This window comes from Uloborus diversus, chromosome 4 (assembly GCF_026930045.1).
Source record: "Uloborus diversus isolate 005 chromosome 4, Udiv.v.3.1, whole genome shotgun sequence".
In the NCBI taxonomy this organism is placed as follows: domain Eukaryota; kingdom Metazoa; phylum Arthropoda; class Arachnida; order Araneae; family Uloboridae; genus Uloborus; species Uloborus diversus.
Window position 1 is genome coordinate 157101477 of NC_072734.1, and position 22517 is coordinate 157123993.

At 34.4% G+C, this 22517-nt stretch overlaps 1 protein-coding gene across 1 annotated transcript in view; it reads right to left on the bottom strand.

Annotated features, from left to right (window-relative positions):
- Positions 1-8384: 8384 nt before the first annotated feature.
- LOC129219886 (synaptic vesicular amine transporter-like) overlaps positions 8385-22517 on the bottom strand; it is a 91035-nt gene continuing 76902 nt past the window's right edge. The window contains exon 14 of the mRNA XM_054854198.1: positions 8385-8526. Within this exon, the coding sequence (XP_054710173.1) occupies positions 8428-8526 (99 nt within the window). The 3' untranslated portion in view covers positions 8385-8427. The remainder of the gene's footprint in view (positions 8527-22517) is intronic.

Genomic DNA, 22517 nt, shown 5'->3' on the forward strand with positions numbered 1-22517 from the left:
AACTTTAAATTTCATATGCGTTGTGGCCAGTGGCGTAGCTACACTTTCTGCCGCCCGGGGCGGTTCCTCAATTTGCCGCCCTTTTTGATGGGAAAAAGTTGACACATTAATGAGTCAAAAGTATTTCAATGTGATTTTAATAAACAAGAAGAGAAACTTATTTTTTTCTCTCTTGTTTTTCTTGCAGAAGAAATAAAAAAGAATTCAGAGCCTCACCGAAAAATTCCTAAAGTTAAGTCAAAATTCAGAATTTTAAGTAATATTAAAATCGAAACTTAGAAAAGATGCTTGGAGCTCCTTCCAGATTTTTTTTTTTTAAATTGAATTTAGTTTTATGCATTCTTTGATGACGTTAGGGGGTCAAGACTTCTCAAGGAAATTTTCCGTAACTGAAGTGTTAAAAAAGCAATTTTAGGCTATCTTTGGATACGTGAAGATATTGGGGAAGGTTCGGAGGCGCTATCCGGAAAGATTTTCAACAAAACTGAAAAACAGGTAAATGTAAGCTGTATCTAGGGGTGTAAGATCCTAACTCCAACAAAGACTGGATTTTCCTGCCGAAATATTTTCAAAATTGAAATCAATTTTAATCTATCTTTGATGACGTTAAAGAGAATAGGAAACGTTCAGGAGCTTTCTGGAAATTTTTCGATGCCGAAGTTTCAAAAACGCAATTGTAGGCTATCTTTGACGGCATAAGTTTCCAAATATTTCCAAAAATATTGGGAAGTCAGATAGTGTTTCAGCCTCCCCCAGAAACTTTTTGAAAATTACGTCCTAACAACGTGATTTTAGCTGTTGTTTGATGGACAACATTTTGAGAGAGAGAGTTCGGAGGGGGATTTTCTCACGCGAAATCTTTTTCGAAACTGTTGCTCATTTTGTGCTTTTCACTACTGGGAAAAAAAGGATTTGCAGTCTTCCCTCAGAAATTTCTAAAAACGAAATTTGTAGCCAACTGTATTACTTTAGGTGATTTCGTGCACATCTGGGGTCCCTACCTCAGAATTTTTTGGAAGTTTAAGTTTCAAATTTAAACTAATTTTGGAGACATTGGATGAGATGTGGATTTTAAAGATCGAAGTTGATGTCCTAAATACACACTTTAGACTATCTTTAATCATTACACAGGAAGGTTCAGAGCTTGACCGCCCTCAGGAATTTGTTGATATTGAAGTCATAAAAACTCAATAACCAATATTAGGCTAAAAGAGGGGACGTGAAGGGATGAGGTGGACGTCATCCCTTGGAAATGTTTCGAAACTCAAAGCCTAAAACTGCACTTTTGGGCTGTTTGATGACGTTAAGGGATAGGAAGATTCGGTTGATGTGACATTTATGGAGGGTTTAACAATGAAATTTTAAGCAGTCTTCGGTGGTTCGAAATTCTCCGGGCCTCAAAACACATTTTAAGTTTATCTTTGGCACACTTTAGACAGCGAAATGGGGGGGGGGGGTGAAAATGGAACCCTTTAAAACGTTGTTTTAGCTATGTTTAGCCAAATTAAGGGAGGAAGGAGTGGTAAGTGGCTCTCCTCCTTAAATTAAAGTCATGGAAATGCATTTTAAACTTTGTGGCAATAGGAAGCAGCGTAAAAGGTCAATTGGGTTTCCTAAGGGAGTTAGACCCTCCCCCCCCCCCCTTTGGATCCATGCTTGAGAGACTCACCTAATGTTGACAAAACCAGAAGTTGCCACTCAGGGTACGAACAAGACTCACTTTCCTCCCCTTCTCTAGATCCGGTTCTAGGATCTAGAGAAGCTATATTATAAAATTTGGATAACTCTCTTTTTCACTAATAGAGGTCGAAATTTGAAAGACTTTGTAGAGATCATTTTACTAATTAAAAACCTTTCCTTAAAATAAATGACTAAATCCGAAACTCATTGTATAAAGGAATTTGTTGATATAATAGAGTAGCACAAGCAATTATTATTCGAGCTGTGAATTTTTTTTTGTAATGAACATAAAATTCACTCTGTCTTGGTGAAAATTTTGTAGTCAATGGTCAATGACCAATCAAAGCAATCGTTGAAACAGGTTATGCTATCCTGAAAATGAGCAACAAATCGCCCACCATTTGAGACCTCTCTCCCTTTACTCTTGTTGTCACTTTCTTTTAAAAACGGTGGTTTCTTAAGAACTTACTTAAAATCAAGTGGTAGCGTCATCATACAACGAAAGGTTATGAAATTTATTGTTTCCTCAGTAATAGTTAACCTTAACAGCAAAAAGAAAAAAAAACATGGTCCCTTGACTTCTCACTACCACCTCCCTCAGTCTGTAGCTTCAGATGAAAGAAGAGGGGAAAAAAACAATAGTGCTGAGATGTCCACAAGAAAAACACATGTTTTTATGAGTCATGACATGAGTCATATATGACATGAGTAATTTTATTATCATAGTCGTACATATACCTTACAATTCGAAAACATTTTTTTTTCTTATTTGCCTCCAGTAATAGATCAAAAGCATGATTTCCTTATTGTGATAACACGTTAAATGTTTTCGTATCAGAAGTGTGAAATTGCCGCCCCCAAAAAGTGCCCCTCCGCCCCTCCCTAGCTACGCCACTGGTTGTGGCTACGTAGCCCAGCTTTCGTCAGCTTTTATTGATGGAAGAATCTTGTCTTGAACAATATTTAATTCTCACACATTGGAATGTTTGATTTTCATGGCGGCACCTATTAATTTTAATTATCGTCTTACTAATGTTTTTATTACTCATGTATCATATCAGTAAATTGAATGAATTTTGCTACGAAAGTAGTTGAATTAGTTAACTTAATACAAAAAAATTTTTGCTAATAAATAACTTCGTTTAGCCATTATTATTATTTTCAATATTTCAGTTTTGAAATACATTTGTTCAATTCAAGGGGAATTGAAGACGAAAATCCCCCCCCCCTCCACTCCCTCCGATGGTTAAATATATATTCCTCAATAAATATATCGTAACTGGTGTCCAATTTCTGAAGTTTGACAAGTATTCTAGATTTGATATTTCATGATGCTGTCAGTTTAATTTACAGTTATGGCAATGCTAATTATCAGACTTCGTTGGAATTTTTTTATGTACTTTTCTCCCCGATTATTAGAAGACACCTGGACCAATTAGGAAAATTATTTTTCTCTTTGAAACGGTACACTTTTCCTGGTCGTCTAATGGTCTTCAAGTCCAGGTATGCGGGATCCTGGAATAATCAAGAAAACTCTTCAATTTTAATACTCGCACTTTGTTGTTTGTAAACTCATAGCGTCTCACTTAGTGAAACGATTTTTATGGATTTTTTGTTTAATGAATAGGAGTGATGTAACTTAAGTCCCAAAACTTTGCTTCACCACTTTTGTTCTTTAGAAAAAAATTATGGGCAAAAAACAATAAACTTCATTTAATTTCAATATTAAACGACTAAATATAAAATCCATTGTTAAAGAAAGTGCCATAAAACTAAGGTACTTTCTTTACTCAGTGTTAAAGAAAGTACCACAAAAAATATTAATCATGGGAACCCCCTTCAGGGCGGGCGGGGGGGGGGGGGGGGCGAGTACTTTGAGGGACAGTTTTAATTTTTAGGGAGGCTCTTGCTTTGGGGGGAACCCCCCTCCCTAAAGATTTCCCCCATATTAATCATTAGTAGTCATATCGCAAATTTTGAATAAAGACTCCTCTGAAGCAAACAGGAAATTCATTTAGCATCATTGCTCAAGTAGTATTTTGATCTTCATATATACAATATCACAGTAGATACTCTGTTTCTAGTGTGGTGTTGATCTATAACGGGGCCAAGTAAAGAGAAATGTGAGTTTTTTCACGAATTACATGACACGTATTATTGTGAAATATAATATAGTTAGGAAAACCATTGACTTTAAATGGTTCTAATTAAATTAGCGCACAAATAAATCCTGGAGAGAAACAAAGATCAGTTTTTAGTGCCAATCGTATAAAATGATATGCGCATTAAGATTTTTTCATTTTTTAACCGACTTCAAAAAAGATGTTCTCAATTTTTCGGAATCTTTTTATGTATGTCCCCCGTAAACTGAAACACTAGACCAATTTGGAAAATTCTTTTTCTCGTTTGAAAAGGTATATACTTCCCAGGTGATCCCATGGTCATTAGGCCAGTATCTGAAGATGAGATCTTTGAAAAGTCAAGAAAACTTCTCAAATTCTATGGGCAAAGTTAAAGCGATTTCTGTTGTTTTTTTAGTGACTTGTGAATTTGTTTCGGAAAGCATACTTTGATAAAGTCAATTTGATGATGAAGACTATTTTTTTTTGTAAATAATTGCACATTTTAAAAAGCCTTTCTTTGCAGTCTTCGGAATTCTCTGAGACTGTGCTCTATTTCTTTCTCTATTTTGCTCATCTTAGCTGTACCACATACTTAACCCTATGTACTTGCCAAAATTTTTGATCACTGAACATCGTTAATTAAAAATCTGAAAATTAAAAAGCATTATTTTCAATTATGGGTCATTCTCCAGAAAATGTAACTTTTGAACACAAATATTTTTCAATTTCGAAACCTTTTGTTTTCTTTTTCTTTTTTTTTTTTTAAATTCTTACATGAAAGTACTACCTGCTGGAAGTAACCATAAACAATGGCTCAACTAAGTTCCAATTATTTTACTCATAAATAAAATAATAAATTAATAAATGACTATTTCACGGAAATAAAAAAAGTAAAAAAAACTTTTAATATTTAAAAATAGAGACCAATTTAATATCAAAGTAGTAATTTTGTTAATTGTGCAAACAATCGGCTTTTTTAATGATTAGTGGGAACATTTTATTAAGCTCTCTTAATTAAAGTATGGCTTAATTAGTAGTTTTAAATGTATGTGAAAAATAGTATTTAGTAAATTTGAGGATATAATGGCAATTTATAATTTTGGTTGAATGCCTATTATTGATGTATTTCCCCTCCATTTAATTTCACCTCAGAAATTATGACATTGATAAGGTCTATCACCAGGGTTGGCAAGGTTTTAGAAACTATGGTAAAAATCATGGTTTTTACCGTCCTGTCCAAAACTGTCCGAAAGTATCCAAAACTAGATTTTTAGAAAGATTGTATTTTGTGAGAAAACATCAGAAAACAGAATAAAATGTATCAAAGTAATGTTTTATATTGAACATTTATTTAATGTGAACATTCAACTTATTTATGCAGCTGATTTTAATCTGGTTGTATAGAAGTTGAATTCTTGATTGAAATTTCAATTTGTATGCATGAGTTCAATTTTATTTATTTATTTTTTGATAATAGTTACCGAATTTCCCTTTGTTTATGCATGTGTGCAAATGAAAGCAGGATTGGCAAGGTTTTTACCGTCCTGTTCAAAACCCTTGTGTTGAAAACTCCAAAAAAAAAAAAAAAAAAAAAAAAATCCAAAACTATTGTTTGAGAAACTGTTTTGTGAGAAAATATCAAAAACTGAACAAAATATGTCAAAAAAAAATTTTTTTTTTTGAATATTTAATATATTTATTCAATGTGAACATTCAAGTGTAAATATATGGCTGATTTTAATCTAGTTACATGGAAATGAAATTCTTCAGTAAAAATTTCAATTTGTACGCATGAGGTTTTTTTTTTTTTTTTAAATCATAAACCAAATTTTTCGACATTTATGCATGTGTGTAAAAGAAAGTATTCAAAATATAGTGCAATAATTGACTTAAATGCAATAAATGACAGTTTTTTGTTGTTACAGAATGTATTATATTAAAAATGTGAACTCAAAAAAGGATAACACAAGTTTTAAAATATAAGTGTTTAATCATCAATTTCCTGTTTTTTAATCCATGATTTAAAAAAAATAATTTTCATTAAAAAATCATGTAAAACTTATTTGCACAAATCATTAAAAAAAAAAAAAATCAGTTTTTTTTTCACCTAAACATTGCACATTTGCTAATATTCCTTTGAGTTATAAATGGAACTGAAATGTGTTGTCCCTGTAGTGCTGTGAATTTCCTTTCATAGTTCTACCAACTGTTACATAAAGAAGTTTTTATGTAATAGAATTATTGTCAATTTTTTAAAAGATATTTTTTACATGAACATTTTGTAGAAAAATATTATCAAATGCTCATTAATTAAACCTCATTAATATCTGTATCTTCATGAGTATTGCAGTAAAGAGGAATTGATTTGATTACATCCTTTTAGCTTTAGGATAGTTTTGGACAGTTTTGAAGAGTAAAAACCTCCTGTCCTGTCTTAAACCAGTTTTGCACAGTCCAAAACCCAACTCTGTCTATCATGGAGGTGAGGAATTTTCCTTTAATATAGGCCAAATAAATACATTTTTCAGGGAATTTTTCTTTTCTTCATTGCTATAATCTGCACATGTTAAGCATATGAAAGCATGTTCACTTCTTTTTTACATTAATTTACATCCCTGAAATTCAAGTTCATGGAAGTGAAAGGTCACTAGTTTTTAAGGCAAAATCTATCTTCTTGTTTTTTGAAAAAAATCTCGCAACTTCAACTATGGCTGAAAATAAACAAGGGAGCTCCCTTGTATCATGAAAATAAAATTCCACATCATTACTGCCACGTGTTAATGAGGAATGGTATTTTGTGTTCAGGTAATGGAGGTAAGAGTTTATTCTGACTCCTGTGAGACATGACTCCTTGTCCTACTAATACAAACTAAAACACAATATTGAAAAATTAAATATACTTAAACAATTAGTATTTGAGACACTTGTGAAAGGAATAATCAATAAATAAGTATATACTTTTAATTAAACAAGTTATTAAGCAACATAAACAGTCACACAAGGTGTGTGACATGCCACGGAGGTGCGAATTCACATGTTGTGAACCAAAAATATACTAAAATAAAAATTATTGTTATAAAATTGTTGGTAGGTTTAAATAGTATATTTTTCGATGAAATTAAATATCTTCGTTAAATGAATTGTTCCTTAACGTTTTTACTGTAAAAGGCATGTGACAAAAAAGTTAACACTTTTTGAAGAATGACCCTTATGCAAAAATAGTTTGAAAAATTAATTTCTTTTCCGTTCTAATTTGCGCGACCGACATGACGCTTCATTTGGTAGCAACAGAAAATTAAAGGTTGGAAAATCTACCTGTAATTCTATACAACTGAAGTGAAAACTTTCGATTAGAACTTATACATCACATAAAAGGCTTCATCCTGAGCAATTCATTTTAGCCAAATAAATCGCTTTGAGAGTCTGCCCTCTATCAAATTCGCTAAGATCGCTACCCTTCCCCGTAACTCGCAAAAGAAAGAGTTCAAATGAAGCCTGACCTCCAGTCCTAGTTATAAACCAATCCACCTTCATAACCTGGTCTCCCCGTCATTCAAACGAGTTCTTTGAAAAATTTAAGGGTGGTCGTAATGCTTTGGCTCTTCAGTGCACATGTAATAATATCTGGAACTGAAAGTCGATTGTGTTCTTGTTGAAGTGAAATAATAATTTTTTTTGAGCAATCACGATTGCTTATTGTTCTCACTTGACTGTTTTGATGTCCTTGGATTTTATTTTCCCACCGCAACCCTCAGCAGCATCACTGTCGACCGGCTCCTCACGATGCTGCTCCTATAGCGAAAGCCGTCTCCAGGTTGCATCCATATCCTACACACACGCACATACATACACAACTACACATACACATTCATGCCTGCACACCGACACTAACACATATGCCTACACACACATACACATACCCCCCACACACACATTCATATACACAACTACCCACACACTTATGCCAGCACACAGACACAAGCACACATGCCTACACACACATACACGTACCCCCCACACACAAACACACATGCCTACATACACACACTCGTGATTGCGAAAAACATAATTTTAATTCAATATGTCAAAATTCAAATTTTTTTTTTTTTTTAGTAATTTCTTTTTTGCTCCAAATCTTTTATGTGTATTTACATGTAACTGAACCCCTTACTTGGAAGCAGCGGTATTCAAACCGGTGCTTCCAAGTGAGAGCCCAACAGCATTATTTTCCAATTCTTAACGATGGAAGATTGTATTTATATATAATAGTTGGGAGAAGATTTTAAGTGAGAAGTCACTGCAACAGTAGTAAACAATGTAGATGTAGATAAAGCAACTGATTGCAGAGGGGTTCCAAGGGACACCTTTCTCAATGCAAAGAAGTGCGAGCTTTGGAATATAAAGCCAAAATGGGGTTCCTTGAAACCCCGAAACACGTGTCTGCAATCAATTGGAAATTTGTACTTCATCTATGCTGTTTATTACTGTTACTTTGATGCAGAAAGGCATTTTTTCATATCGTAATTTACTATACTTTGGCATAAAACCAACAAAACATCGCGAGTGTTTTTATTCACACAGAAAAACAATATTTGTATTTATTTTATTAGTATATTTTTCCAACTTAATAACAATTTTTTTCTGGCTTCTGTAATGGGCTTTCTTCGTCCTCATCATCATCATCATCCACATATTTCCCTGAACTGATTCTCCTTGATATTATCTGTAATGGAAGTTTGTTTGATTTTAAAGTTGCAAAATAAAATTGATTAAAACATTTTTAAAAATTAAACTGTATGATTGATATAATAGGGAAAAACTATTTTACCACACAAATATTGAATACGAGTTTTTCGGCTTAACAAGGAGTCTTTACTTACATTGCTTTCATTAAAATGTTCATATATTTATGTGTTGAAGCTCTCTTCACATTTTAAAGCACTCCCAACATTTCTAGAACCAGCCCTATTTTTTTCTTTTTGTTCATTTATACAGAAGCCAATCAGCTTCACCTACATAGTAGGACTCGACCGATGCATCGGCGCCGATGGTTCAACAATTTAGCCATCGGCATCGGCGGCCGATGCTAACTTGCAGGAAACATCGGCCCATCGGCCTTAAAAACATCGAAAAGCCGATGGAATTGGCCGATGTTTTCGAAAAAAAAAAAGACCTTTTGCTGTTTTACTTTTTAATGCAAAGTAAACGGAGTTATTGTTTTCATATAAAATTGTTTACTTAAACTTCAGTATGAATTTCTATTTTAGTCACCCCTGAAAGAGTTTTTAATACTGCATTCAGGTACCAAACAAGTTAATTATTGTGTTGTTTATTGAGGCTGGATGTACATATGTATCTTTCATAAGTCATAGCTCAAAAATAGTAAGCTGTAAAAGGTTAAAATTTCGCATGTGGGGTGTGCGTACTAGGGTGGACCGAAAAAACTTTTTTTGGAAATCTGGTTTTGGATAGTGCGGAAAAGTTGTTATATGGGCCCGTTATTACCCATAAAAAATTTCGCTAAATTTGTTTAATATTTAGCCGGCGCTATTTGACCTTGAAAAACTGAAAAAAGGGCAAAAATGCACTTTTTTCAAAAAAAAAAAAAAAAAAAGAAAATGGGGGGAGGGGGGTTAAAAATAAAAACTTGAAGCTAGTTTCAGCAAACATTAGAAGTATCTGTCAGTGAATTAGTTGAAATCCTCAAAGACTTTTATACATTTCGTAGAATATTTAGCTACGCTCCTTTAAGACTGACACATGGGAAAAATGAAAAAAAAAAAATTTTTTTTTAAAGGTAGTTTCAAAATAAGTAAATACTGAAATGTTACGCAATACGTCACTTAGAAAAAATAGTGAAAATTCAATCAATTTTATGCGACATTTGTTCGCCAATTTTAAAAAATGCATACACTTAAATAAAAAATAGTTACATAAGATGCTAATTTTTTAATCTTCGGTTCCAATTGTTTCTCCTGGATAATAAACGGCGCTCAACTGCTTCTATTATTGCTAAGATTATGTTATAACTATTTTATATATGTTTGACAAATAGAGCCCTTGAATATTAAAAAAATGTGAATCCTCGGAAGTCTTTTAAACGGGAGCCTGACATTTCGAATGTCATTGCATTATTATCTTTGTTTTGGTATACAACACGACTGTTATGTAGAAACGCGCGAAAAAGAAAGTATTGCGAGCAAGCACAAGTAGTCTTCTATTTGGACCTGGAAGAGATTTGTCTCCTCCCGATGCTTTATTTCTTCCAACATATGAGGACATTATCAGATGTTATCAAATCACTAAGATGCAAATAAAGGGAGAAGGAAGTAAGCAACCATCTTCAGCAAGTGTGGCCGCTGTAGTTGCAAAAAAAGTTATTGATATTTGGGGGCGTGCTTCCCTTCCCCTTGTTTCGATAAGAAGAGTGATTGCCATGATTTTATCTTATTATTCTAAATATAATAGCGCAACAAAAAATGCTAAAAATATAAAGACGCAACTTTTACAATCAAAGCTAGGCAAATTTAAAGCAGAGGAAACGACTTTGTTTGACATTTGTGCCTGCAAATGCGCAGATTTATATTCGTGTAATTGCAGAAAAAAAGCAAAAGTCCCCGATAGAGAAAAACAATTTCTAATTGATCAAAGGACAGTTTGAAAAATGGCTATTGGAAAAGTGGATAAGGTAACAAATAATGCATATTTCGCTCATCCTGAAGAGCTACTGTTGACAATGTTGCTTGACTCAAGAAAATGCATTCGGGAATTAGCTGTTAGGTGCATTCTGAACTCTAGAAATAAAAAGACGAAGAGCTCGGATGGTTACGATTTTTTAAGCGTCCTAAACTCAATTTTGAAGTTATTGATTATGCTGATTTAGTCCATTGGGCAAACTGTGTTGCAGCAGAGCCACCTCTTACAATGCATCTAAAAGACCAACAATTGAAAGAAATGTACAAAGAACAGCCTACAGCTGTTTCGAGAAATTTCCCTGTCACACGGAAGCTGTGAAACGTTGTGTGAAACTAATAAACGAAGCTGCAATATAAGTTCGTGGTGAAACTGCACAAGATGGATACATTCCTGCCAAACTTCAAGCTAGGAAAGAGCTTCCATCATTTGATAACAAGAGACAATATTATTCCAAAAAATAATATTCATTATGCATGAGGTATTATAAATCAATGTAAGAGTGAAGGCTTTCACGGCCGGTGTCAATATTATGAAAGGATTCCGGGCTGTTGTGCCGTGGTCTGAGTGTATATTCTCCAAACGTTTCGGCTGCATCTGCGGCAGCCATCCTCAGTGGTTCCGAGTTCGTAATTTCCAGGGAAGAGACTTCTTGGCAACTGATGCAAGTGACGGGCGTCTAGCCGCAGCCCCAAAAACTTATCACAAATGCTCCGATTCACATGCGCATGCGCAGACTTGCTTAACTGTAGCCGTATTGCAGAACCGCGCTCGCTCATTCATTTTAGCGTTGTTGATTTTTTCGCACGTGCTGTTTCATCTTGTCACAATGAGTTTTATTTTCCATTGCGTTCCCACAAACGGCCCTTTTCAGGGCCAAACAAACGGCCCTTTTCAGGGCCAACAAAACGGCCCTTTTCAGGGCCAAACAAACGGTCCTTTTCAGGACCAACAAAACGGCCCTTTTCAGGGCCAAAAAAACGGTCCTTTTCAGGACCAACAAAACGGCCCTTTTCAGGGCCAAGAAAACGGCCCTTTTCAGGGCCAACAAAACGGCCCTTTTCAGGGCCAACAAAACGGCCCTTCTCAGGGCCAAAAAAACGGCCCTGCTCAGGGCCAAACATGTGATGCTTCTTCACAGGATGTGAACCACTGCCAAATTTGTGGTAAACATTTCAAGTTTATGAAAAATTTGAAACGTCATGTTGCTGAGAAGCATCCTGAAAGCTTGGAAACTTTATTTCCAACCAAGGCAAAAGCCTTCAAGTGCACTTTTTGCACTCGTCAATTTACCAAGTTGCACCATTTGAAATTTCATGAGCGGCGAGAGCATGACTTTTCAGCACCGAAGAATATTTATTTTCAGTGCAAGTTCTGCTCGGAAACCTTTCCAAACAACAATCAAAAAACTCTTCATATGAAAGATGCTCATAAGGAGGACCAACAATTTGAAGATTCAAAACGATGTGTCTGTTGCAATGCATTTGTGCCATCAAAAGAGATTCTTTCTCATTATGATAATGTGCATGACATTTCTGTGACTACGATCGAGTTAAATTTTTTGAATTTGGATGATTTTATGAAGTGGAAGGATGATGAAGAGAAGAAGACCTGCACTTCATACGTAAAAGCCAGAGCTTCGAAAGATTTAAAGAGTTCTACCTATTCATCATTTTATTGCCATCGATCTGGACACTTTAAAAGTCACTCTTCCGGAGAACGATGCATCAAATTGCTAGGTTCAAACAAAATCGATGGCCATTGTCCGGCGAAAATTTCTCTAAATCAATCGAAGACGACTGGCCAGTGTGTTGTGAAATTCACCAGTACACACATTGGGCACACCAATGATATTGGAAGGCTGAAGCTTTCAGCTGTAGATAAGGAATTTTTATCTGCCAAGATATCGGCAAAAGTTCCATTTGACACCATTTTGGATGAAATTAGAGACTCTGTTTCACCAGAAGGATTTCAACGCCTTCACTTACTGACCAACAAAGACTTGCACAACATTGAAAAGTCTTTCGGCCTTTTTAATGATGTCGTTCGACATGAAAATGACGCTGTTAGTGTCGAATATTGGCTCGAACATTTGAGGGATGAAAAGAATTGCACCATATATTACAAACCACAAGGTACTCTCTGTGATGACGAACCCCTGTTAAAAACTGATGACTTTATTTTAGTGATTATGAACAATGTACAGAAAGAAATGCTGAGGAAATTCTCCGGGGACTGCATTTGTGTTGATAGTACCCATGGCACGAATCCATATGGATTTCAACTGTCGACAGTTATGGTAATTGATGAGATGCGACAAGGATTCCCATGTGCTTTCCTTATCAGCAGCAAGGTGGACACAACTGTTCTTTCTATTTTTTTCAAAAAGATAAAAGATGCTATTGGGGAAGACATCAAGGCGAAAATATTTATGTCCGACATGGCTGAAGAATTCTTCAAGGGCTGGATATCTGTCATGTCACATCCAGACCACAGATTGCTCTGTATTTGGCATGTAGATAGAGCATGGAGACAGAATTTGAAAAAGATTAAGGATTTGGAGATTCAAGTCGTTGTCTACAAATATTTACGGACAATATTACAAGAAACGGATCCTGTTGCATTTGAGAAAATGCTTGCTAATGCAATCGCTATGTGGTCGAATGACCCTCAAACAGCAGAATTTGCCAAGTATTTTGACAAACACTATTCCTGTAACAAAAAATCGTGGGCGTATTGTTACCGAAAAAATGTTGGAGTGAATACCAATATGCATTTGGAATCAATGCATGGGAAACTTAAGCGAATCTACTTGAAAGGTAAAAGCGTGAAGCGGCTTGATAAATCGATCCATGCCATAATGCGCCTCCTTCGAGATAAAATTATGGATAGATTAATCATGCTACACAAAGGAAAACTAACAGTGAAACTTCAAGATATCAGAAGGCGACACAAAAAAAAGTAAAGAAATCAAAAATATGACCCTGTTGAAAGTTGGTGAAGGACTATGGAAAATATCCTCAACAAACCATACACAGTTATACGAAATTGAGGAAAACCCTAGTGAGTGCACATGTTCCTTAATTTGTGAACACTGTAAAGCCTGCATCCATCAATATACATGCTCGTGTATTGATTCTTCAATCAAATGGAACATGTGCAAGCACATACATTTTCTGTGTCAAGCAAAACTTCAAGAAACAGAAAGTGAAATTTCAAAGAAGCACTTAGATGTAACAGAGGAAAATCTAGTAGTGGATGATGGAAAGCTGCAAAAAATACAAGAAAGTGACTTTTTGCTTCAAGAGCTACAAACAAGCGAAGTCGATCTTCTGCCAAGTAAACAGAGATTGATTGAAGAATTCACAGCATACATTAATTCCGTGAAAAACTATGACGAACTTCAAAATGCGCGAAAGGTTGTTCAATCCTTGAGGTGTGACAAATTGCCGAAGCATTGTGCAGCAGTAAAAGAAAGTGCTCCTCCAAATAAAAAAATGTGTACACAGAAAAAAATTTATTCTGTCAAAAAGCAAAGAAGCAAACCTGTACATAACTTTTCAAAGCCTACCCTTGAAGAGGAACAGCAAATAGCATTGAGTTTGTTACTTTGTGACTCTAAGCCTGTACATGGCAGTTCTTCTCAAGATTCAAAAACTATGGACAATTAGCCAAAAGTTGTTGTGTATTTTGCATATTAATGTATTGATTTACTAATGAAATGAAACTGAGTGTGATTAATATAATATTTATGATTAGAGTTTTAAATTTATTCTGAAGTAGCAGAATATAAATAAAGCAATTTAATAGGTACTTCTCTCTCTATTTATTCTCTCTTTTCTAATATATTATATTATAGTAGAGTTGAAAAAATTTTCTTTGATTTTACATTATTTCAGCCTGCAGTATTTGCTTCTTTGTTGTTTTGTATCACTCCTGAGTATTGAAGTTTTAGCATTGGAATGCATCTATGATCCATAAGTTTTAATGTTCTTAATGTTACTCGACGGTTTTAGTTCTTTTGGTTTATAGTAAAACCAACTGATATGATTAATTAAATCACAGAACATTTTAACTAAATATTAAATGTTATTTATATTAACAGATAGCATAATAACATTGAAGCAAAGTGAATTTGTTAGAGTGGGATAGTTCAGATTTTTGCATGTCTCACCCTTTTATTCGGTTCCATTTTCTATGAAAATGATACATGAAAAGTTTGAACAATGTACTGAAATATTTGGAGGTAGCTCAACACCCGCAAAATTAACATATTAGCCAAAATGACTATTCCTTGAAACTTAACATATGCGTTTAAAATTATTGAATTATACCTAAACCTGTTTTTATGCAGTGGATAGGAACCGCGTAAAAAAAATTGTTCGAAACGTCACGAGTACTTTTAAAAAGTTGTTTTTGCAACAGAGTAAGAAAAGGCTTACATAGAAAATAACCCAAAATTGTAATCTTTAAACCAAATTCAAATAAACCAAGTAATTTTTTTGAGTAGTCAGACAAAATTTCCCAAATAAGGAAATTTTTGGGAGGTCACACTGACTTCCCATCAAAGTGCCTACGTCGTCCTCTTGAGAGGATGTTACCTCACACTCTTTTAAAAATAATTTCGGCACTTGAATTCCAATCTGATTGAAATTTTAATAAAACGAACAAAAAAAAATCGCATATAAACAGGTTTGAGTGTACTTTCAAACTTTTTATTTAAAATTAAAAGTCTTATCATTGCAAAGACTGAGACTTTTTTCTCTGCTAGCATAATATCTAGACTTTCAATACCTAGATTGTAACAGAAAGTGCTGATTGAGAGCCATGAGTTTGGTGAAGTGTCCCATGGTTGAATTATTTTAAACTACAGTAGACTAACATTACAATGCGATTTGACTTTTTCACCGACGACGATTTTTTCACCAGTAAAGAATTTTAGACCTAACGCGAATTCCTCGCCAGCAACACAAAAATTTTCAGAAAGGAATTGCGGTGTGAAAGTATTGGCTACTAAAAATATTTTTTCATGAATGGATCTTCATCCCTTTAGCATCACTGGCAGCGAAAGTTCCCACACCATACTAGTCTGAACATAGCTTTGTTTGCATATACAAATAACTATTTTGCCTTTAATATATTTCTTTCTTTCTAAATGCAAAAGTTGATGAAATATAATGACACCTATGAGCACTGTTCCGTCTAAAGTTTGTGAAGACCAAAAGAAAAAGTTTGCGACAATTAAAGAAAAGCTAAAGATTCTCAATGTGCTGGAACAACTAAAAAATGCGTGAAAGGTAGTACGACAAAAAGGTGTGAGTGAATCTTCCCTGTGTACAATTAAAAGACAAGACAAGAAGTTCCGTCTAGAACTAAACGAGCCTACTTTCTCGTATACCCATACAACTTTCTAATTACCTGATAAATATTCTCAAAAATAAGTAAAATCACAAATTATTTCAAACATATTTTTTAAATATTTTAAGCTGATTCCTAGGAATAAAATATTCCTCACTCATCTAAAAAGTTAGATGCGTAAAAAAAAAAAACGAACAAATAAAATATCAGCACCTTTTAAACAAAGTAGCTAATACACTTTTTTCCATTAAAAAAATTCTTTAAGAGCTTTCAAAATGAAAAAATAATGATTAAAATTAATAAGCTCATTAAAATAAATACATCATATCAAAAAAAAAAAAACTTTTTTTTCCCCCTGTTGCCAAAAATAATTTTTAAATGAATTAATGCCCTTACCAAAATAAATAAAAACCATAAAATGTCAAGAACTCATTTTCATTGTGAAAAAAAAAAATCGTCTGCCTATATCTTTATGTAGAAACATAAATGACTTTCAGTTTATTCCCCGAAAACTGAATACTTAAATTAAAACTTTAGCATGAAAATAAAAACAAGTCATATCAACAATTATTTCACAGTTAAAGCCATAGCTGAGTAGTCTGAGTTGGAGCCAATCTCATTTTGGGATAAAAGAGTCTGAGTTGAATATCCAAGAATCGGAGTCGGTCATTTGTCCTCCGTGTATAAATTTTTGCCAAAGCTTCTAAGTCGGGGAGTCAGAGTCCGATTAATTGTCGGCACAAGATTTGGAGTCAGAGTCAGTTGCCCCTAAGTTGTCGGAGTTTATCGTCAAGAGCTATTTCCACCAAAATTTGTTTGAAGTAATCTCGCCTTCAAGTACGGAATCTACATTGACTTTTTTTTTAGCCTTTTTGAATATGTTTTTGAGTCTTATGTATATATATCTTGTGTCTTTTATATATGTGTATGAACTATATAAAAGCAAACAAAATTTAAAAATAGATATCGAACACCAAAACTTAAATGTGAACAAAAGCAGTGATGTATTAAGAAAAGTAAATATGTGAACTAAATTTAAATCAGTGTAAGAAAAAAGTAGAGCAGGACATGGCTTGTTTTTTGTGAAAAATATTAGACAAAAAAGAAAATAAATAAATAAATATAAAATAAAAATAAATAAATAAATGTAATTAAGAGAGCTTCAATTAGTAGTTGGAGTGTTGGAGTTACGGTTTTTTGCATCTTTAATCTCCTGTTTTATCATTTTATATAATATAAATACAAATACAAAATACAAAAGTGACGACCAGCAACAGGCTCTGGGCCCAGCTAGACTGGTCCTAGTCAATTTACAATCCCCAGTGAAGATCAATGGCCCTCTTAAAACTGTCTACTCCTTTGCTCATTACCACCTCTTCCGGTAAGCTGTTCCAAGGTTCCACTACCCTGCTAAAATAATAATTTTTCCTAATATCCATGTTAGCCTGAGATTTAAATAGCTTAAAACAATGACCCCTTGTCCTGTTTTCAGTGCTAAACTTTAGCCCCGTAACATCTTTCGTTTTAATAAATTTAAACAGCTGAATCATGTCCCCTCGGTCTCTTCTTTGCTCAAGACTGTACATTTTTAGCCTTCTAAGCCTGGAATCATAATCTAAGTGGGAAAGTCCACTTATTAGCCTTGTAGCCCGCCTTTGAACCCTTTCCAATACATTAATGTCTTTCTTAAGATAAGGAGACCAAAACTGAACAGCATACTCCAAATGGGGTCTTACAAAACTTCTATATAAGGGCAGAAGAACTTCTTTAGATTTATTTGAAATAGATCTATTGATAAACCCAAGCATCTTATTGGCTTTGTTGCTAGCAATGCTGCACTGTTGGCTAAACTTTAAATCCTGACTTATTAGGACCCCCAGATCAGTAACTTTGTCTACCTGACTAATGACTGAACCTTGCAAATAATAACTTGTACACTTTTTCCATGCCCTAAATGTAGCACTTGACATTTCCCAACATTAACAGCCATACCCCATTTATCAGTCCACTCCGTAATATGATCTAGATCCTCTTGCAGCTGATTTGCTTGTTCTTCATTTTCTACAGTCCCCATAACTTTGACATCATCAGCAAAACAATTCATGTTCCCAGAAATATTTTTGTGAATATCGTTCATAAAGACAATGAACAAAACAGGCCCTAACACCGATCCTTGAGGAACCCCGCTTAAGACCTCACTCCAATTAGAATAATTTCCCCTTACAACTACTCTTTGTTTCCTTCCGGTCAGCCAATTTTTTACCCAAATGAAAGTTTTCCCTCCTATTCCTATATCAGCTAATTTGCTAACTAGAGCAACATGCGGTACCTTATCGAAAGCTTTTTGAAAATCAATGTAAACAACATCTACAGGCTTCTTATTGTCCAAAGCCATGGTAACTTTGTCATAGAAATGTAATAAATTAGTTGCACAAGATTTACCTTTCCTAAAACCGTACTGAAAACTAGTCAATAGATTATTAGTCTCTAGAAAATTTACTATCTTAATTTTCATCAATGTTTCAAAAATTTTGCAAACCACCGAAGTTAGACTCACAGGTCTATAATTTCCCGCACTCCCTTTAGATCCTTTCTTGAAGAGCGGTGTAATGTTAGCCAGCTTCCAGTCCTCTGGCACTGTCCCCGAATTATAAGAAGCATTGAAAATGTTTGCGATTACATCTGCTAATTCCTCTGCACATTCAACAAAAATTTTCGGATAAATATTATCTGGCCCCGGAGCCTTAGTCTCTTTAATTTTTTTCAAATGAAGTAAAACGTCATCCCTGGAAAATACGAAGTCCTCAAGCTGTACTATAGCTTGTGTCTTGTTGGTGTCAACTGTTGAGATACAGTTATCGTTAAAAACACTCGAAAAAAAGTTATTAAGAACATTAGCAATATCACTATCGTCCTGAATTAAAATTCTGTGCTCATCAACCAGTGGCCCAATATGACTATTTCGAACTTTCCCCGAATTAGCATATGCAAAAAACCTCTTGGGATTCCTGTTTATGTTATCTGCCAGTCTTTGCTCCAACTCTCTTTTCTGAATCCGTACCAAATACTTAAACTTACGCCTTGCCTTACAATATTGGAGCTTATCTGCATTGTGACCTGTTTCTCTAAACCTATGAAAAGCAGCTTGCTTGTAATTTAGAGCGTCTTTAGTTTCCCTGGAGAACCACATTGGCCAAATTTTAGTGTTGACACCCTTTCTCCTAAAAGGAACATGATCCCTAACCATACTCGCTAGATTTTCCTTAAACTCTGCCCACTGAAGATTCACATCGCTATTGTCCAATCCAGAAGAAAAAACTGCTTTCAAACTCTGCCGAAGTGCCACAAAGTCAGTATTTCTGAAATTGGGCACAAACCTAAAATTCTCTACTTTGTGCATATCAAATTTAATCCCAAACCTAATACTGTTGTGGTCACTATCTCCAATGTGTTCCCCTACACATAACCCCTGAACAGAGCCTTCCATGTCGCAGAAAACTAGATCTAAAATCGCGTCCTGTCGAGTACCCTGAGTTACAATTTGATCTAAGAAACAGTCACCAATTGCTTTCAAAAAATCCTCTTCTCTGCTATTACTATGGTAAAAATTATTCCAATCAATTTCTGGAATATTAAAATCTCCCATTATGATGACTGACCCCTTGCTAGAAATGTCACTAATAATACTAAACATCTGTTCGTCTTTACCCTGGCTTAAGTTGGGTGGCCTATAAATATTCCCCAAACGTAGTTTTTTGCCCTTATTACAAATCAACTCCATCCAAATCATATCAATCTCATCAGGTTTATCATTAATTACCAATTCATTGCAAATTAAAGTGTCTCTGACATAAAATAAAACCCCACCACCTTTTTTACCTACTCTATCTTGTCATGTGTGTCTTTATCATGTCACACATGTTTCTGTGTGTGAAATATACATAGTTGCTACAAATTGATGCAAAATTTAACTTTTCGCTGCTGCAAGCTGCTCCAAATTTGCAATTTTACTGCTCCAGGCTGCTCCAAATTCACTGTTTTACTTCTCCAAACTCACCATTTTCCTGCTCCCAAGATTGCTCTAAAAGCGAGTTTAGGACGGCACATCCCTGTGTTTGAAAAATCTAGGGAGAGGGGTAGCAATTGACCCGCCTAATGTCCCAAATGACGGGCCTGCTTTTAGCTTCAATTATTTTCATTCTTAGTTGCATTGTCAGGAAAACACACTTCAGTGTGCAAATAATTCTTCACTGTTTAAGGTCACAATGAGGGGCTGAGCAGTTTGGAGGGAAGGGGGAATGTTCAAATTCACAGAAGATTAGGTTTTAAGTAATATACTACCTATTCTATTAATGTATTTTACACACAGCAGAACCTCGTTTAGCCAGCGCCTGTTTATTCGGATCAAATTTGTAGAAAAAATATATTTACGTAAATAATCATTTAAAATTATGATTTCAAGAACAGAAGTTTAAATGCGCCAAATATTCTGTTTCATTTCAATTAAGCATACTACTCCTGCAAAGGACGTACAATAAAGTATAGTACTAATTTAGCAAACAATATGATATACTTTGGATGTCAGCCCAATACTATTGCAGCTGAATTATAACTGATGAAGTAATTGAGAAAAAATGGTATGATATAGTTTTGTTAGAAAGCATTGTTTTTTGGTGCAATAAAAGATAAGTCTGCATATTTAAGAATATTATTGATTATTATCAGGATTTTCGTTTATTAGGATTGCCTTTGGTCCTATCTAGTCCGGATAAATGAGGTTGTATTGTACATGTAAGGATCGTTATGAACCCCACCTCCCAGAAGGAAATTTCTGGTTGGGCAAGAAAACCTCAGTATTTATCCATTTTACTGCTTGTTTAGATTCAAACCTATTATCTGTTTACAATATATTGCAACAAGTACTGAGAAAATTTCACAAACTCTTTTGTAACATATGTTTTCAGGTTTTAATATTGTAAGATAATGCTTAGCAAACTAAATAGGAAGAGTTTTGATGCAGTTGTAAATTACATTAACAAACGTAATTACTTAGAATCTACAGAGCGGCAACAGTTATCGCTTTTTGTGAAACGGCCCAGATCAAAACCCCTTATGAGAAGCAATATTAAACAATGTATTGACAGCCCATTCAACTGTTCCTCCATCTCTGTTTTTCCAAAATATGATTTTAGTTGATTAAGAGAAGACAGTGTCGTAAGTTACCAGGCAACTTCAAAGAGAAAGCTTTTTAAAAAAAGTTCTGTACACAAATTTGAACATTAAAGCTAATTTTAAGTCAAATATGCACAATTCTTCATTTATTTTTTTCTCCAATGGGAGGGGTTTAACCCCTAAAACCCTCCCCTTGGACACGGCTCTGGCATCAACATCTTCATTTTATAAAGTTACAAATGGGATTAATGGATTTACTGCACAGTATTATTATAGTACATGATTTTATTATTACTAATGTACTGTATATATGAAGTAAGACAAAACAACGTTAGAAGAAGCACAAATCTGCAAAAGTATTTATTTATCTTAATTGTATATATGGTTTATTTTATGTCTCCCTTCCCCGTTGATCACTAATTTTGTGCACTGAAACGTTATTTTATGTTAATTAAAACAGCTTTTTTAAAAATAGAAATAAAAATTCATTACATATTTCTCCGTTAATAACCTACTTTTTCTTGCTACGGAAAGAATAATACTTTTTTCTACTAATAGCGGAGCAGCAATTCTCAAAGTGTGTTCTGTGGAACCTTCGCTAAAGTTTCCTCACCCAATGTTCTTCTCTATAGAAGAACCTAATTATGATAGCTATGCATTAGCAGATCCAGACCCTTAACATTCTGTCTTTTAGTCATTAACAAGAAGGGGGTGCTTTCAAGTGAATGTAAAGCACTAAGGATTCCGTGATGAAAAATGTTTGGGAACCGCTGGTTTACAGGAAATACTTACGAATTCAAAATGTCACACATGCAAATGGGGAAATTTGAAAACATGCTCTTAACTAAAATAAGGGACTTAACCCCTTAAGGGACCCCTTTTAAGGGACAGGGCTCTCCTGTTTCAATGTTCAGAGCCTGATTACCGCAGGGGCATGTGGGGCAAAGGCCCCTCCTCTTAGATTTCAGGGGGGCCCAAAATCCCCTTAATTTATCATGTTAATTAAAAATAAATGATTTAAATCAGAATCTAGAGTACAATGATATCATTGATAGTTTTGCAAATGCCAAAACAAGGAAAAAATCTATTTGTTGATAAAAATTCCCTTTAAAAATATGATCTCTTTGCAAATCAGAAAACTACTCCAAATTTAGTCAACGTTTACTGTAGTACATTTATATCATAGATAATTTTGGTATTTACGGTTTACTGCATTGGGCAAAGTTTAACCACATTTTTATATTTATCATATACTACTATATCTCTTCTACTTTTTAAATGTATTTATTACATTGTGATATGAGGTACCACCAAATTTAGTATGGTTGTGTAAAAACGCAAGTATTGAAATATTTTATTGATTCAACATGTAAAAAAAGCTGGAATGGGGGGGGGGGGGGGGCACAAAATGAATTTCGTTCCCAGTGTCTTCAAAAATCTTAGGGGGGCCCTGAAATAGAAATGTGCCCCATGTTCAATGTCAGGATGATC